Raw genomic sequence first — 19,196 nt, forward strand, 5'->3', positions numbered from 1 at the left:
CAGTTGGAGACGCCGTGTTACCAGCACTTTCTGGAGAAGGGATGCAAGGTCTTTCTTGAACGAGGACCTGGGTGGTGATCTCTGTCTACCTGCAAGTGAACCTCGCCATCGTTATATAGGATGGTTTTTAAAAATGGTTTCAGGATTTATTTCTTTATAACAAAAAAATTATTTTTGTTGTTGTTGTATTTTATTTTATTTTTATATTCCCCATACAATTGCAACCCCTTTATTTTGACCCCAAGCCCTCCTTTCCCCGCCCCCCAAGCCCCATAGAGTGTCTCTGGTTCATAGTTGTTTGTTGATTTTGATTTTTACTTTCTTATAGTTATACTTTTTCCTGGTCCCTTATTTAAGTTTTCTAGATTCCTGCTATGAGTGAGACCATCCGGTATTTAACTTTTTCTTTCTGGCTTATTTCGCTGAGCATGATCCCTTCCAACGCCATCCATGTTGCTGCAAATTGCATGTGTTTATCTTTTTTGAATGCTGAGTAATATTCCATGGTGTATATGTACCACATCTTGATCCAGTCATTTATTTTTGGACATTTGGGTTGTTTCCAAAGCTTAGCTATTGTAAACAGGGCTGCTATAAACATAGGGGTGCAGGTGCTCTTTGGAATTGATGTTTCTGTGTCCTTTGGGTAAATACCTAGGAGTGGAATTGCTGCATCATATGGAAGCTCTATGTTTAGTAGGTCAAGAAATCTCCACACAGCTCTCCGTAGTGGTTGGACCAATGTGCACTCCCACCAGCAGTGCAGGAGAGTTCCTTTTTCTCCACACCCTCGCCAACATTTGTTGTTGCTAGTTTTTTTAATATGTGCCATTCTCATTGGTGTGAGATGGTATCTCATTGTAGTTTTGATTTGCATTTCCCTGATTACAAGAGATGTTGAACATTTTTTCATATGCCTGTTGGCCATTTGCATTTCCTCTTCAGATTAGTTTCTTTTTAGCTCTTCTGCCCATTTTTTGACTGGATTATTTTCTTTGTTGTTGTTGAGTCTCATCAGCTCTTTGTAGATTTTTGTGATTTCAGTCCTTTATCTTTAGTGTTGTGTGCAAAAATGTTCTCCCAGTCGGTGGGGTTTCTCTTTAACAAAAACTTTCTTTACTGAAGTAACATTGTGTTGTAACATTATGTTTCAGGTGAACATCATTATAAATCAAAGCCTATATACCACATTAAATTCACCACTAAAATATCAGTTCTAAGGGGATTATGCTTAGTGAAATAAGTCAGATGGAGAAAGACAAACAGCGTATGATTTCACTCATGGTACATGAAGAAACAAAACAAATGAATGAACTAAATTCAACAAAAATAAACTTTAGAGTATAAGACCGTATTAATGCTTCCCAGAGGGGAAGGGTAGAGGGAAGGGTCAACCAGGTAAAAGGGGTCACTTGTATGAAGAGTGGAGTCTTAATTTTAATTTCGCTCAACAAACAAAAGGTATTCCCTTTTCAGTAAAGAATCCTATACATTTACTGTTGAATTTGAAATTATCAGAATTTATATTCCATGGATTACCAAGGGGTCAACATTTTATTTTTGGGTGGGCTAGAGTCAGCACTTCATTTTTTCATTCCATAAATACATATGAAATATTCATTGCATGGAAGTCTCTGGAAATTGAAATATGAATAAGGATGCTTTACCTCAAAAGTCATGGGAGTTAGATTCTAATGAGGAGACAGACAAAATTGACAAATAATTAAAACAAAGTGGTAAGAGTTAAAAAGACAGGTACAAACAAGATGTTATAGAAGGACAATGAAGGAATAAGTGTCTGCAGTATCCTCCGGGATAGTTTGACTGCAGTATCCTCTGGGAAGAGGAGACATGGGCTCTGACCCTCAAGAGACAAGAAGTATTTGCATAGGAATATTAGAGGAGGAGGGAATTGCGTGTGTAAAGACCGAGAATGAAGGAGCCTCATGAATCAGGAAAACCAGAGTTGACATGACTGAGGCACAGTTTGTGTTTAGGAAGTATTGGAATAGATGTTTGGGAGGAATATGTATCATTGTATTTATTCATATTTATTAATACAATTTCCTGTGTATGTTTTATCTAATGAGTATTTCTCCAATATATCTAATCATGGCTTTGTGAGTTTGTTTTTTGCAATACCATCCCTCTGCAGAACATTCTTTGGGAAATGTTGAAATACTGTGATTGAGTGTGCTGGGCCATCTAGGACATAAACCTGTTCTACATCTAGTAACTGGACTGGTCTGTTCTGACTTGATATTAACAGATAAGGAAAATGGTATCTGCTGCAGTTCCTGGGAATGCTACAGTGGTCTCTCTCATTCTTAGAGAATGGAATACTGAATCTGTTATATGGAACACCATCTCTCTGTCATAGAGAGTCCGTAGCAACCACCCAGTTCAGGTCTCAGTCAGGGAGAGTAGAAGCTGACTTTGACACTTTCTGGTGCAGGAAAGCTGGTCTAAGGAAGCTAAGGAAGACAATCCGTTGACACAGCCAAGACTGTAGCCATGGCATCTGTATCATTTCGAGAGCCAGTATCTCCAACAGTGGGGAAACACATGATTGTTACAGGTAGGGTCTTTGTGTATGCTTCATGAGAACTAAACTTCTTTACTCCTTACCTATATGGCACTCACATAAGGGATATAAAAATAAACTAATCACATATGTTTATTTTCTAAAATACAGTTAATTATGTGCACACTTAGTCTGAGCATGGACCCTGTGTTGCCCTAAACAATTCTATCTGAGCTAGCTTCCACAAGGAATATTTTTATACCATAAAGTTTATGTTATACATAACGAAAACTACTTTGATATTAATAAAAATGTAATTTTGGTCAGATTTAAATGTTAATGATTTAAGTTTCTTATATTTGTATAAACTTGACATACTTGGTTGATATAAATTTGAGCAAACTGTTAAACCTAGTAATACTAATGATTTGTATTTTATTCCTTTAATGGCTTTAAATGATTTGCGTGTAATAATAAAATGTAATTAAATAGAACATGAGTAATCATGACACTTAAAGGAATAAATTAAATTTCATCTTATTTCCTTTATATCTGAAAATCATGAACATGTTTTAGCTGTAAATTCCCGCTCCAATCATGAGAAATCTGGTTCCAGATATTTGCCAACCATTTACTTGTTTAATTCCAGTAACATGTGTACAAGACTCAGATTTGCCGGCCTGCGTGCTCTAGAAAATCCTTTATCAACCAAGTACAGAATTCCTTGCACCCAGTTTGCCTTTAGATTTAAAGACTACTCCCTTTCAAAATTATAGAGGTCCGTACCTTCTTTCCCAGCTCCCCCTCCTGCAATGAGATTTTATAGGTTTGCAGTACAGTCAGAGTCTCTTGTCACAGTCTAAGTTCCTTCCTGGAAATCTCCCAACCTCCTAAATGATTTTTAAAATTTCATATATATTCATCAAGATTTGCTCTTCGTGCTATGGGTTTTGACCACGAAGCCACCATTACAGTTTCATACAGAAAGTTCTCACCACTCTAACCCCTGTGCTTTTCTGTGGGTTCCTATGAGCTGGCTATGAGCGGGCCACTCATTGGGCAACTGTGACCTATTTGCTATCTACAAATCACAGCAGAGCATGCCTGGACTACCTACGACAGTAGCCCGTATCACGAGGCAGGCCCGGGGACGCATAGGCCACTGTTGACCTGATCATGTGACTATCTCCGTGGTGGTCTCGGGATAACTCTGCCAGTGATAACATCATACTTTGCTGACGCAAATGTCTCTTGACGCACAGTCACGATGTTCCCTTCCCTGCCCCTCGTAAAACTTTGTCCCCCATTCCTATCCCACCCTCCGGACTTTAGTCTTCATACCATTGTCCCATGACCGGCTTTGACTAGCCTGCATGCTTTCAATAAATGGCACAAGATCTTCTGCTCAGGTAGCAGAGTCTTGCCTTGCAAACCTGCTCCACAACTCCTATGTCCCTCACTAGTTCCTGAAGCAAAGTGGCAACAAAGTTCCTGTGGCAACACTTTACCTGTTCATCCCCCAGTCTCTCTGTCTCTGACCTCCTGAGAACCATGGATCTTTTCACTGTCTCTGTAGTTTTGCTTTTTGCTGAAATCATATAGCTGGAATCATATGTAGCTTTTTCAGTTGGACTTTTTTTCACAGGCCAGTATGCATTTAAGTTTCCTCTGTACCTTTTCATGGTTTGAACGCTCATTTTTTCCCCCCTAGGATAGTATTCCATTGTATGATATACCACAAATTGTTTATCTGTTTTCTTATTGAAGGATATCCTGGCTTCTTATAAACTTTGACAAGAACATCTATAAACATACTAAAAAATTAGGCCACAAACTTTGCAAGATACAAGATGAACATGAATACGATGTTCTCTTTCTTGTAGAAGTTTATAATCTAGTGTTCTGATTAGAATATTATAGGTTCTCCTGTTAATCCATTTGTTTAATTTAAATGTCCATTAAAACATGGTGTGACCAGTGAGAATGGCACATATTAAAAAATCTAGCAACCCCCCCAGTGGCGCAGCGGTTTGAGCACCGCGCTGTGAAGCTGTCCACAGCCTCTGCAGCATGTGTTCAATTGCTGGTCGGCCAGGGAGATACCCACATGGCGCAGCAGACCTCTCCTTCCTGTCCTGCTGCTCCCCTCAGCAGTGTCTTTGGTCCGTCTGCCTGTTCTGTTCCGTTCCGTGATCCATCTCCGGTGAATTCTCTCACCCTCCCACACCTCTGACCTGTACCCCGTTCTTGTATAAATAAATAAATCTTAAAAAAAAAACAAAACTAGCAACAACAAATGTTGGTGAGGATGTGGAGAAAAAGGAACTCTCCTGCACTGCTGGTGGGAGTGCAAACTAGTCCAAACACTATGGGGTGCTGTGTGGAGTTTCCTCAGTCTGCTAAAGATGGAGAGTCCATATAATTCAGCAATTCCACTCCTAGGTATTTACCCAAAGGACACAGAAACATTAATTCAAAAGAGCACCGGCACCCCTGTGTTTATAGCAGCACTATTTACAATAGCTAAGCTATGGAAACAACCCAAATGCCCAAAAATAGATGACTGGATCAAGAAGATGTGGTGCATATACACAATGGAATATTACTCAGCAATCAAAAAGATAAACTCATGCAATTTGCAGCAACTTGGATGGAGCTAGAAGGGATCATGCTCAGCGAAATAAGCCAGAAAGAAAAAGAAAAATACCAGATGGTCTCACTCATAGCAGGAATCTAGAAAACCTAAATAAGGGACCAGGAAAAAGACTAATTATAATAAAGTAGTAAAAATCAAAATCAACAAGAGAACTATAAATCAGAGACACACTACGGGGGGGGGGGTGGAGCGGGGGGAGAAGGGAATAGGATCAAAACAAGGGGGGTGGGAATTGTATGGGGACTATAACCAAGATGAAAATGCATACATTGTGCAAAAATGAAAAATGATGTAAAAAAATATATAAAATTAAATAAAATTAAAAAAAAACATGGTATGGATTGAAAGGAAACACAAACCCAATCCAAAGGCCTGAGAAATAATGGAAAACAAGTGGAAAAGGAGGAAAATTACCTTGCATAATACTCCACAAAATCAAGCCATATGTTTTGGCTTTTTTCCCCTACTCATTTCTTTTCCTTTGAATATCATACTGAGAGCATCATGAACTCCTACTTCACAGATGGATCTTAGAAGTTACTTTGCAGTTCACAAAGGATATTCTTTTTGAAAAACTGTGAGTCCAATTTTTTAAAAAGTTGACATGTGACATATACTTTATTAAGCACATAAATCCAGTGCTCAGCTTGATAATATTTTACAAAGTGAACAATACCTATGTATCTACTTTTCAAATCAAGATAGTAAACATTTTTATAACCCTAAAAATTTCCTCTATGTCCTTTTCTAGTCAATACCTTCACAGTCAAACATGGTTTGATTTCTATAATCCAGATATATTCTTAGTACTGTGAGTTTAATATGATAGCTTAAATTATCTGTATTTTTTAAATATTTTATTGGCTGGCTTATTCTTCCATGTAAGTTTTATTATCAACTTGTTAACTTTTATTATACAGTAAGGAGATTTTAAAGATAGCACTGTTTTGCTTTACAAAGATCTTATTCTAAAAACTAATGATAAACAAAATTACAGATTTTAAAAATATATTAAAGCTTGATGATGAATTTTTACAATATCTGTTTATTTACAAATGATATCACTTGTTTACCCAGTTCCAGGTCCTATATTTTAAAGTTACAATTTACATTTATTTAAAAACACATACCTAACTCAGATCTTTTTAAAATGAATTCCCACTGGTTAAAATTAAAGAGATTTATGGAATAATTAATATGGAATGTTAAAATTAAAAGGTACCATAACAGATAATCTAATTTAACCTATAATTTTTCAGATGGGAATTCTGAGGTGTTCAGAGAGCTAAGTGATTTCCTCAAGTGCACACAGCCTTGATTAGAAGCTTATATATGATTAGAAGCTTATATACGATTTTATATACGTGTTTATGTGTATGATATGCAGATTGCTCACTAACTGAAAATAGATATGCCTTTAGTCCTTCATCGTGTATCGACCAGAAGACCTGCTCATGTAAACTAGGAATATTGCAGAGTTCTGTCTTATAAAGGAGTCATCACATCATGGGACTTTTGTTAGAAATATGTCAGAATTGGAAATACTCTCTAGGAAATAGCCAAAACCCAATATGATGAATGAAACGCTAAGTGGCAGGAGCAGTACATAAATGTGCACGTAATTTTGAAAAGCATTGCTCCATGAGCTTGGGTTTCAGATCCATTTGTTCATCTCATTTTTGCCTGTGAAACTGTCACACTAATAGTTATGTCTCAAATTCAATTATTTCAAAAATAGAAAATGATTCACACTGAACTGCCAGTGCTTTACCGTTTCGAGAATAGTCTTGCTGCAAATTCAGCTTAGGTCTCATCACTATAATTCATAAAGCAAAGATTTTATATTTTTAAAAACTAATTCATGACCAAAACTTACATATTTTACTGGCATGGACACAGTTGGCTGACTGATTTGCATTTTATTCTGTAGTCCCAGCGTATGATTTGCCCCGAAATCAAAATTTATCTACAAGTGACAGCAGTTACCAAATTAATCTTACCTTAAATTGTTGGTCATCTAAATCATCACCAATGTGATCTGCAGGAAAATAACATTAGCTGTGCCATCGATTTGAAAAGAACCTCCCAAGCCCTGAAAGGAAGACTTATGAGGACAGACTCTGTCTTCAGATTTTTTCTGTGTTAACACATGTAGGGTACTCAGAACAGTGTTCAGCATGAGGTATATGTATGTATACACACACATATATAGTATATTGCATGTATACAAACAGCATATTATGTAGGCACACAGTATATTATATACACACAGAGTATATTTTATATAGAAATAGATATAGATAAATGGTTGTCCTCTGACATAGATGACTAGCAATATAAGTAAACCGCTGGGTACAGGGCCCAGAAGATAAAATATTTATCATGTTAACAATTATAACCACATGAAGTGTATTTTTTAAGCTGCTATTGACCTTTTGGGTTTCACTAAAAAAAGTTATCCTAAAGAAACTAAATTCTATTAAAAAGATGTTATGATGAAATGGCAGATTTTAGAGCACTACTTATTAACCTCAGTAATCCTGTTTGATAAAATGATATGTCATCCTATCATCAGGAAAAATAGAAAGATCTCCTAAGGGTGCTCTGAGCGCTAAGTATTTCCTACAGGTATCACCTTTGTCTCTTTACCTGGATTTGTTTCCCTTCCCTGTCCTTCCTCTCCTGCAAGAAAAGAGGTGGCACCTGCTAGACTCCAGAAAGGAAGCACTTTACTCACACCACTTGCTGTGTGTGATCCTAGTCAATTTCTTTCACAGCAAGCCATAAAGGATAAACGCTTCACTGTCTTGCTAACCCCAGTTGCCAGTAATTATCTCAGAAAAGGTAGAATCTTTCACAGCACCTATTAAAAGGCCCCTTTGACCACAGATAACATCTTTTAGAAAAATACACTCCAGGGAAAAGTCCAAGGATGGATGGAAGATTATCCCTGTCTTTAGGAATCACCACACCGAAAAAAAATGGCCTCAAATCATGTATTTGGTCAAATCCATTTGTTTGGGGCAGCACATTCTAAATTAAAGAATTTCCTGAAACTACAAGATTGCAGGAGAGGAGGCTATTGGAGGGAATGAGAAGATTGAACAATTGCTTCTGTCCTGTTCTAAGGGTTGAACTAGACAGACACCACAAGAAGTCCTACCCCCATTTCCAGTAGAGTATGAGTGGGACTGGGTTTCTCTGACAAGGACCCAGAACACACTGAGGAAATCTGGTGGTGGAAAGAGTGATCTGATTGATTTCTAAATCTCATAACTAACAATCAAGTGAACCACTCAGGGGGTGGAAGTGGGGCTGACCTAATGGCAGAGAACAGAACTAGAAGTGACTGGAATAAGTTCAGCAGCTCCCAAGTTCACTAAACAGTGCTCAAATCCCACTAATAGGGGAGGGAGGTGGTTACTGAGGAAAACAGACAGGGTGCCATGAAATGTAAGCCAAATGCCAGTAAGTAAGGCAAACACCTCCATGAAGGGGACTCTGAGCCAACCACCGTCCCAGATCCAGAGCTCTGATTTTCAAGATGCAAGATGCAAAAGAACCACCTACGGAGACTTGTAAGGATGGAGGAGGCCCCCAAGTTCTGACTTAGTTTTTCTGGGACCCTGGAGCTGCATGTTAAACACACATACAGGAGACTGTAATACAGGAAGTGCCTGTGACACACTGCACTAAGCCAGCAAACCCTAGGGCCACAGGAGATGTATGCCTCTGTTCCTGGAAGCTTGCAGATGCGCCAGTTTTATTATCCTTTAAGTTCTAACTTGCCTCAAGTCAGAAGACCTGGAGTCTCAACTCAACAGCCTTGATTTTGAAAAGTCATTAAAAAGCCCACAATTTAAAAAACGGTGGGAACATTTTTATAATTCAAATTAGTGTGATTATAGAAAAATGAAACGTGCTTTTCAAGCCAATGATGACAAGATAATGAGAAATCTAAGAAGTCAAAACTTACGCAAACAAAGCGATCTGAAATTAAGGGAAGAGTAGTGAACAAATGCTGATAGCAGTCAGGTTAGATAAATTCTTTGCTCACACCAAGGAAATAATACCTCCCACATCTTTGAAAAGATTTCCAGACTCCTTCAAACTTCAATTTACAAGCTAAGTAGCTATCACCAGCCTCTTTTCATGAAATGGAAGCAGAACCAAGGAGACATGCTAGTCATGTGGGCTAAGTAAGGAAATTTTTTAAAAACCCAAGGATTCTACAATCCAGGGAACTGTCCTGGGAGTTCATTTCTTTTTCTGAGGGTTGTGCAGCCAGTTAGAACACAGGAAGATCATGAGCCACACACTCCCCACTCCCGCCCCTCAGGGGTGAGCTGTGCCCACACGCACACACAGGCTCACACACATACTCTGACATCTGAAAATGCCCCAGGAATGTCCGCCCCTCTTGTCTGGGGGATAAACAAACAAAACCCAACCCATCTACCAGTTCTAGATCTCAGGGAATTCTTCCTGAAATGGAGTGTCTTAGACTTCCCTGAAGTGGGCCCCCAAAATAAATGATAGCATCTTACTGACCTCAGCACGTAATTACTCAGACAATAAAGACTAAAGTGAGAGTTTGCAGTAAATCCCCAAGGCTACCCCCACTTCCTAGGGAGGGGAGGTGCTGTAGAAATATTGTGTATAGGTAAGGATTGTTTTGTGTGATGATAACTTTGGAAAGCAGGGAATGATTTATATTAATCTAGCTAATGAACTCCATTCATCATTGCTACATCAAAAATCTTCTGCTGCTTCTCACCCAGGGCACACCGAGACCCAGCTGCTCACCCACAACCAAGGCGGGAGGTTGAAAATCTCTGCCTTTGTGAATTGGGGTTTGAGGCCCAGCTCACAGCATCTTCATGTGACCTTCTCCAACGGACGGTTACGGTTGCCTTTCTTGGATCTTTATTTTAATGGTCTTGGTGGACAACTTTGGAAAATTGTGATACTTAGATGGAACATCCAATTTTATTTTAAGGCATACTGTCTCAAACCTCATGTCCAAATTTGGATGGGAGTTTGTCCAGCCATTTTTGTTTGATGATATAACAAATGTAGACAAAAACTGTACATATGAATGTTCATTTCATCAAAGTGAATCACCTTAAATTACCACAGAGTGACTTAGTTTAAAATGTTTTGCAGTTGAGATATACATTTGGAGCTGAAATTGTGCCTAAAGGAAGATTACATACTGTACAAAAAGTCAGGATTATCCTTAAAGCAGAGAGTTCACACAGTGGGGTAGGGTAAAAACCACAGACAAATGGGAAGGAAATCACCCCCTCCCTGGCCCAAAGATTTCAAGGTCAAGGATACTCCAATTTGCTGGCACTCTCCTATCAATGGGGCTCTTCTACACGTGGTTGAGTAGATAAAATCTAGAGTGAGTGACTCCAACATAAGTCAGCCCCAAAGACAAATCCACCATGTTAATTCCTGTAGTCTATTCATTCAAAGGAATTACAAGCATTTGGATCTTCTACTAAATCTCCTATGCCCCTAAGCTCTGTGTCTACTCGCCACTCCTTCCCTATCTTTTTACTTTTTTATAGTTACAGAGATAGAAGAAGAATGAGGAACAACAACAACAAAAAAAAAAAGCCGCACATAGTCACATATCCTAGCTGGTCTCTGTTTACCATTTTGAAACCTTCACCAAAGGACATTTAGGGAATCTTAAGTAGAGCTTTCAAATCCAGCTTCAATACAGTGCTGACTTACTATACGACCTCTCAACAAACAAATCCAACAGGTCAAATGCGGGTGCCTCCTTATATGCTTACTTTGCCCTCCACAGCCTTCATTTTTCCTGTTGTCCAGGTTGAGACCTTGTCCAACCATACCCACATTCTGTTGTAGGGTGACTCCATGGCCCAGTTTTCCCAGGATGAGGGATTTCCTGGAACACTGGATTTTCAGTGCTCAAACTACGATGAGTTGATCAGGGTAAACCTGACACTCACCAGGCCAGCTGTTCAAAACCTAACACATCTCCTGCAAGGTGTGTGTAGAACCATAATCTGAATTCCTTGCAAAGCAGGATGGGGAAGTACTCATGAAGGCAGGGTACAAGGCAAGAGTTCCTCATGGATAAAAAGTTTTGAGCTATTTTCCACAGTTATCACTAGGAAGAAGCCCACCTCTACTCAGAGAAAATCTTGTCAATGATAGACGCCAGATATCCACTGGCCTATTAAACCCTGTCTGATCCACCTATTCAGTTCACCGTAAACCCAACAAGAAGAAACTGAATCTATCTCCAATTATTTCCAGTTATTTCAGATGGTCTCAAATAAGGAATGTCAGAACTGATGAGCTAGACTGAACTGGCTGCAACCTAATATGATGGACTTTTCTACTGCGTCAACTTAGCTAAGTGTAATGACATTTCGCAGAATTCCCTTCCCTATATAGCTTTGGGTGCATTTGGGCACGGGAGACATTTTGTGTGAAATTTAGAGGGTGAAAGTGAAACAGCAGACGTCATTCTATGCCCAGGTAGTTGGTCTGAGGTGCTATGGCAGCTCCTTCCTACTTCAGCCAACGTGTTGTTTCACCTTGTTGGTGTAGGGAAGGGCAATAATCGCACCTCTTCCAGCACCTTCCATTGTTCCTCCTTTGGCTTCATCAACTTCTAGGCCAGGCGGAGCTCTAGCACTGTGATGAAAGGCACCAGCTTTCCCTGCAAGTCACCAGAATCTTCAAATTTTGAGGCTTGTAGGCAGTGAGACCTACTCAGGTTCAGCCAGTCTCGTGGGTTCCAATTTATCCTATGACTGTGGAGCCCACCTTGAGTCAGGACCACCCCCAAGACACACATGGAACAGTCCCAGTAGCCAATACCCTGGACCTGTAAGATTCATTTTTGTTCTAACTCCACATCTCACTCTGTCTTGCGTCCTGTGGCTTACTGCTGCAGGACACCCTCTTTGCTATTTTCAAAGCTACACTGGCTTGACCCATTGCCTCTGATGAATCACTTGTTTCCCAGCATCTGAATCACTTTACTGAACAGGGGGAAGGAGACTGACTACCCATAGGAGTATATCTGAGGCAGGATCTTTCTTGTGAAGCAGACTTTTGGGGCAACACCAACTGAGGGATGAGGACTTCTGAGATTCACCTAGACTGGTTCCAATCTCAAAAGGTAGGGAGGGTATGGACATAGTCTTAGCACTAAGAGCAGCCTAACACAGAGCACACACAACAAAAGTTGTAGAAGGAGGGGGTAAGTGAACTGATTAATTGATGTATCCTTAAGAAGTGTATAGTCTAAAGCATTTTCATGCTATTCACAGACACTAACTTACACACTTGACCAATTGTATTCTTAGAGAGTGGTTCTGGATATCTGTTTATCCAGAAACTGGGTCAATAATTATCTCAGCATAAAAGGGCAATCCAGAAGGAACCCAACATTGTTCACTCTGTTTGCTTACTTCTGTGCCTGGAGTAGATGTGTATTGGTGGAAAGGAAAGGAATCTTCCATAGTGTCTTCTTTCTTTCTCATCTGAAATTTCTCTCAGAGTACTTTCTCAATGATTTATATGACTTGCTCACTAATAGAGCACTGCTGGGAGCAACATCCAGAAGCAGATTTCAGACAAAGAGCTTCCACCTGCTCTCTCCAATCTATACTCCACTCACCCATGTCAGGATGTCTGACTGGTACAGGTTGACAGTGATTTTGAAATTCATTTCTTTTGGTAGAGAAATTTAACAGTTTCCCATCATCACACCCACGTGTATTTGACTGTATGCTTATACTTTTCAATGTTAAAAATTATACTATTTTAATTATGTGTTTAACAATGAGTGTTATATGGGGGCGGCATGCTAAGGCATGAATGACTTGATCTGGGCCCTTTTTTATAATTGTATAAAATGAAAGTAGCATTAAAAGATAATTTTAAATTTAAAAACATAAAATGTTCAATTTAAATATTTACAGTGCTGTGGCATTGAGCACATTTACTCTGTTGTACAACACCACCACCATCTAGCTCCAGAAATTTCATCTTGCAACATGGACACTCCACACCCATAAACCACTAGCTTGCTCGCCACTCTCCCGAACCCCGTTCCACCACCACCACCCACCATTGTACTTTCTGTCACAATGAATTTCACAAAAATGGAGTCACACAGTGTTTGTCTTGTTGTGACTGGTCTATATCACTTAACGTCTTCCAGATACATCCACACTGTAGCATGTGTCAGAATTTTCTTTCGTTTTAAGGTTGACTAATAATCTGTTGTAAGTGGTTATGGACTGACATGTTTCTCCCCAAATTCCAATCTGACACCTAATCCCTGATGTGACTGATTTGGAAGTTGGTCCTTTATGGAGGTAATTAGGTTAAATAAGGTCATAAAGGTGGGGTCCTAGTCCCAAAGAGCTGGTGTCTTTTATAAGAGGAAGGAACACCAGAGCCTTCTCCCTCTGGCTCTCTCCCCTCCTCCTGCCTCTGGCTTTCTGAGTGTTGAAGAGAAAAGACCACATGAGCTCACAAAGAAAAGGCCTCTGTCTATAAACTAAGCAGAGAAATCTCATCAGTGACTCTGAAGGCACTGTGGACTTCCAGCCTCCAGAACTGTGAGGAAATATGTTTGCTTAAGTCACCCAGTCTGTGGTATTTTGTTAGTGCAGCCCTAGCAGACTAATATACCACATTTTGTTTATCCATTCATCCAGAGATGAACACTTCGGTTGCTTTATACCTTTATACTTTCTGATTATTTCGAATATTGTGAATAAACCTGCTAGGAATATGGATGTATAAATAGCTCTTCTAGACCCTGCTTTCACCTCAGAATTGCTGGATTATATGGTAATTCTATGCTTAATTTTTTGAGGAATCATCATAGCACTTTTTACAGCAGCTGCACCATTTTACATCCCTACCAGAAAAGGGCTACAATTTCTCTCTCATCATAAAAGCATTTAAATATATTTTGGTTAAGTGTGAAGAACCTGTGGCCACTCAGAAATAATTGCAGATTTGGGACGATTAGCTACCTATTCAAATGTGGGAAGTTAATCTGCCTTCCTGTAAGCTATAATACAACAATACAAATTATTACTTTTGAGGGGGAATTCAAACAAGCAATATCATTTGGTGTAATTTTTTATCAACAGCCCTTCCTCAAAAATTGTTTCAAAATTCTGTGATGCTAGGATTATTCATGTTAAAAGTGAAAAAAGTCACTCTTCCAGGCCCTGTCAACTGGAATATTTTCTCTACCCATTCCCCTCTGGGTGCTTTAAAGGTATCAGATAAGTTATCATCTAAGATCACTGTCTGAATTGAATTACAATGTTTGTGATCATGATGTGATTTGCTTTTGGTTCCATATTTTACATAATGTGTAGCTCATAAATTGAGTTTAGGAATATGTTACTTTACATAACCAATAAGCTCTGTGAATACTTGGTGCTATGTAGGACATCTTTTTTAAAAAAAAATCTTTCTTTAAAATTATTTTCAATTTTTATATATTTAAGGAGTCTTTTGAGGAATGATTTTTTATAAAGAAAAAATTGTTAACTCAAATTGCAGAAAACCTAAATTGTAATGTTTTTCAGTATAGTATCAGCACTCCTAAATGCTTCAGTTAATCCAGGATCATGATTAAAGCTTCTAATTATTCCATGTGATTCTTAAACTGTCTTCTTCCATACACAGCAAAGAATGGAGATATGTATTTCAAATATTTCATATCTGTTAGATATTCTAAATGGTCCCTAGGAATTATTTACAGTAATTGCAGCATTTTCATTTTTCAGGCTACTTCAGCTGAAAGACAAACTGAAGTAAAATTGGCAAGTGAAAGTCAATATTTAACTGGCACTTCACTTGGACATTTTATTCTAGTTTCAAGCTTTGATGCTTAATAATTGATAGAGGGAGTAGAACAGGGTAAGCTCTGTTTTGTTTAACAGTTTTCTCAGTGATTTGAGTAGCAAGCAAGAGAACCTGCTGTTAGGTTAGCAGAAGACTTAGGCCTAGAAGAAAGAGAAAGAAGAAACAGTTGATAAATGGGGTTGTAAAAAACATTATCTAGAATTAGGAGCCAAAACTAACAAGATTATAGTATAATAGGAAGAAGTATGAACCTTGCACTTAGGGTTAAAAATCAACTGTCTAGGTAAAGGACAGATATTATGTAATGGATTGGTGTGGAGGTTGACTTTAATTTCAAGATCAGCCCAAAGGTTAGTGTGGTTACTGACAAAGTTGACATATCAAAGGTTCTGTGTGGAACAAACAAGCAGACTGCCCCTGACTAGATCACTCCATAGCATTATTTTTGTTGTGTATGCCACATTGTCAGGGAGATGCTAATAAATTGAAGAGCATTGAGAGGCAGGGTAGTGAAGGGTCTGAGAATAATGTTAGATTAAGTACTCCTGAAAGAAAAGGAGAAGCCTCACTTGCAGAACTACTTAATGTAGCTATTTCCAATATTTGTCAGGTTGCAAAGTGAGGGAGAAATTATAAATTTGAATTCAGAATTCAGACCAATGTGACTATTACAGGAAGGCAGATTTCAGTTCAGTATATGGAAGAATAATTAGACCTGTTCAAAAATAGAATGTGCTACTGTTGCAGGAAATATTTTGGCAGGTAGACGAATATCAGCTGTGGGAAGGAACCATATCCCAGGTACGAGATTGTACCTGCTGACCTCTAGAGGCTGCATGAAAGCAGAGCCTATTGGAATACACTGGAAACAGATAGCTCCATGCCAATACTGTGGATGATATAACTGGATTTAGGGCTGTATTAATATGATTTCCAAACAACCATTGGCAATTCAAGTAGATTAATAAGTCCACGAATACAACTGGACATCTATTTATTTTAGCACACGAATTTTGAGCATGGGCTCTATGCACAAGCTATCGGGGATCACACCCAGTGGCACCAAACCATTCTCAAAGCTTCAGCAGAGCAACAGAGACAAGGAAACATTTGAAGATGAAATTACCTCCCTACCTTCCCGTAAGAGTAGCAGCTTGGTATCCTTTCTGGATTCCAGGAATATAGAGTTACAATTTCAGAGGTCATAATTAGATGTTTGTAAAATTCAAAACACCTAACATTATGAATCTTGGTATACAAATTAATAGATATTAGACACTCTGCCTTCTCCTCTTCATCTTCCTGTTCATCACTGTCATCTAACATTTACTGACTGCTTAGAATATGCCAGGCACTATTCTAATGTCTTCACATGAATTATTTCATTTAATGCTTAAAAAACCTGTCACATTGATATCGTGCTTCCCACTTTATAAGTAAAAAACTGAGTGACAGTAACAGGTATCTGATGCCTCTGTATTGCTGTGTGTATGGAACATAGGCAGCCGGGCATCAGGTGAACTCACCTGTAATGTCCTGGAAACCTCGAATACAGCATTTTTAAAAAATTAAGGTAGGGGCCTCCCTGGTGGTGCAAGGGGTTAAGCACAGCACTATAAAGCTATCCGCAGCCAGTGCAGCATGAGTTCCATCCCTGGCCAGACAGGGAGGTGACCCACATGGCTCAGCAGACCTCTCCTGACTCGCCTGCTGCTCCCCTCAGCAGTGTATTTCAGTCCTTTGGCCTGTTCTGCTCCTACATTTTCTCTGGTGAATCCTCTCACCCCTCCACACATCTATCCTGTACCCCAGTTCTTGTATCCATAAATAAATAAATTTTAAAAAAATTAAGGTAGTTGGACCTCCCCAGTGGTGCAGCAGTTGAGCGCTGGGTTGCGAAGCTGCCTGCAGCCTCTGCACCGCCGGTTTGATCCCAGGCTGCTCCCCAGCTACTGGAGGAGGTCCCACATGGCGCGCAGACCTCTCCTGCCGCCCGCTGCTCCCCTCAGCAGTGTACTTCAGTCCTTCTGCCTGCTCTGGTGAATTCTCTCACCCTCCCGCGCTTCTGACTGTACCCCAGTGCTTGTATAAATAAATAAATACAAATAAATCTTAAAAAAAAATAAGGTAACATTCATTTACAGCACTGTACAGGTTTCAGGTGTAGTTCCTCACCTCAGTGACTATATATTCACACCACCAAATTTCCAATCACCAACCACCACCAAGACATTCCCTTCCCTCTGCTTCCCTACTGTTAACCACCATGTTATTGTCAGTCTGAGGTTTCCTTTCTGTTTTTATTTTGTTTTATTGCTTTTTTCCTTTACAACAGCATTCCTGAAAGACTGTTTACTGACAAGAACCGAATTAGTATTTATATAATCGCTGCATTCCTAAGTATATTATAATAAATAGAAGAAGAAAATCCCGCTAGCTTAATATTTTCACAAAACATACAACAAGAACACTGGCAGATGAGAGGAAATGATGTTACACATTCACTTACTGGCATTAAGCCACAATAGCCTGGTAATCCTAACGCTCCTCTTTTGAGCTACCCTCAAGGGGAGATGCTCATAGAAAGTGGACACCATTTTGACTCCCCAAGTCTTAGGCTTTCACAAGTTTCCTCTACTTGTACTTGACATATTTTTCAATCTATACATTATTATTTATTATCAGTGTATGATTGCTGACTTAAAAACCATCTGTCTTTAAGGTTTGGTATCTATATGATCACAGCTAATATAGATCCCAGGGATTTCTAGTTGTCTCCACTTAGTTTTGCCTGCAATACATCTTTCATGCTCAGCATTTTTGTTCAAAGTCACATTATGACCTAAAATGGGTATTATGTGGAGTGAAAACTTAGAAACTCTCAAGATGTCAGCATGTGCAACATATCCTGTAGGGAGTGCAATCTCACTTTAAAGGGATCCAACTGTGAGCAATTAGCTATAGAAACCTGGGGGGCAGGTTTCAGGGATGAGTAACAAGCTGAACATTACATTGCTTTGACAGGGCGTGGTACGTTTATCCACACAGTAAAGTCACCAGCTTTTCTCCTGCATAAACACGGCTGCTCAGATTAGTTTCATTTTGATCTTCTGAATAGACCCTTCCAGACTGTTTGCATCTGACTCGTCAGCAAGTTATGTGCACTGAAGACCTCGCCCTCTCTAACAAACATTACAACCAGTTTCCCCAATCTTAATGAAACATCGCTATAATTACCCAGTAGATAACTATGATACTTTCACAAATTTCCAGACTCTAGCCTAGCACTGTTCAATAGAAACATAATGCAAAACATATATATATATGTTAAGAATTCCTGGTAGCCAAATTTTAAAAATTAAAACAACTGAAAATAATTTTAACAGTATATTTTATTTAATACAACAGATCGAAATTGTTATTGTTTCAATTTCAAAAGGTATTAGTAAAAAGTTCTACATTCTTTTGCACTAAATCTTGGAAATCTGGGATGTGTTCTTAACTTACAACACATTTCAACTTGGACTAGGTGCTTAGCAGGTACTTAATAGCCACTTGTGGTGAGTGGCCTCTGTATTAGAAAATGCTGATATAGACTTGTTGAAGTTTAGACTATAATATTATCCTGGAACATCCAAATATCCAAACACCCTCCTGGATGGGTTTTTAACTAAGCTTTTGGAATTTGATAACAAACACTTTTACCTGTAGCTTCTTATGCCAGGTCACCATTTCTAATTAGGATGAGGAATGAATCATGATAGTGAAGAACAGCTAGAAGTTTGTAACTTTTTATTTACACATATATATATACAAATAAAAATGAATAAATGTATTAAAGTGGGATATGGTGCAAAGAGAACAATGGTACTGGATTCCAGAATTTTAATGATTTAGCATCAGGGAAGCTCTAGCTAGTCTAGGAATTCATAAAGTGGCTCCTTGATTATTTTTAATAATTAATGAAGAAAGCAAATATAAAATTTCTTTTCACAATGGATTCAATAGGCCATAACTCTTAAATGGACAGTGGTCCCATCTCAGTCTCTCCCTAGAGCCCAGCATTTCTTCATCTGGTATAAATTAGAATATTCTTGGCCCTTCAGCAACCATAATACATCTTTA

The 19,196-nt window shown here is 38.8% G+C and overlaps 1 protein-coding gene across 1 annotated transcript in view; it reads left to right on the top strand.

Annotated features, from left to right (window-relative positions):
- Positions 1 to 2,514: 2,514 nt before the first annotated feature.
- SPMIP2 (sperm microtubule inner protein 2) overlaps positions 2,515 to 19,196 on the top strand; it is a gene marked incomplete at both ends in the record, with an annotated part of 66,740 nt that continues 50,058 nt past the window's right edge. The window contains one exon of the mRNA XM_084245583.1: positions 2,515 to 2,578. Coding sequence (XP_084101709.1) covers positions 2,515 to 2,578 — 64 coding nt within the window. The remainder of the gene's footprint in view (positions 2,579 to 19,196) is intronic.

Source organism: Talpa europaea (genome assembly GCF_964194135.1).
Source record: "Talpa europaea genome assembly, chromosome: 10".
Lineage (NCBI taxonomy): Eukaryota > Metazoa > Chordata > Mammalia > Eulipotyphla > Talpidae > Talpa > Talpa europaea.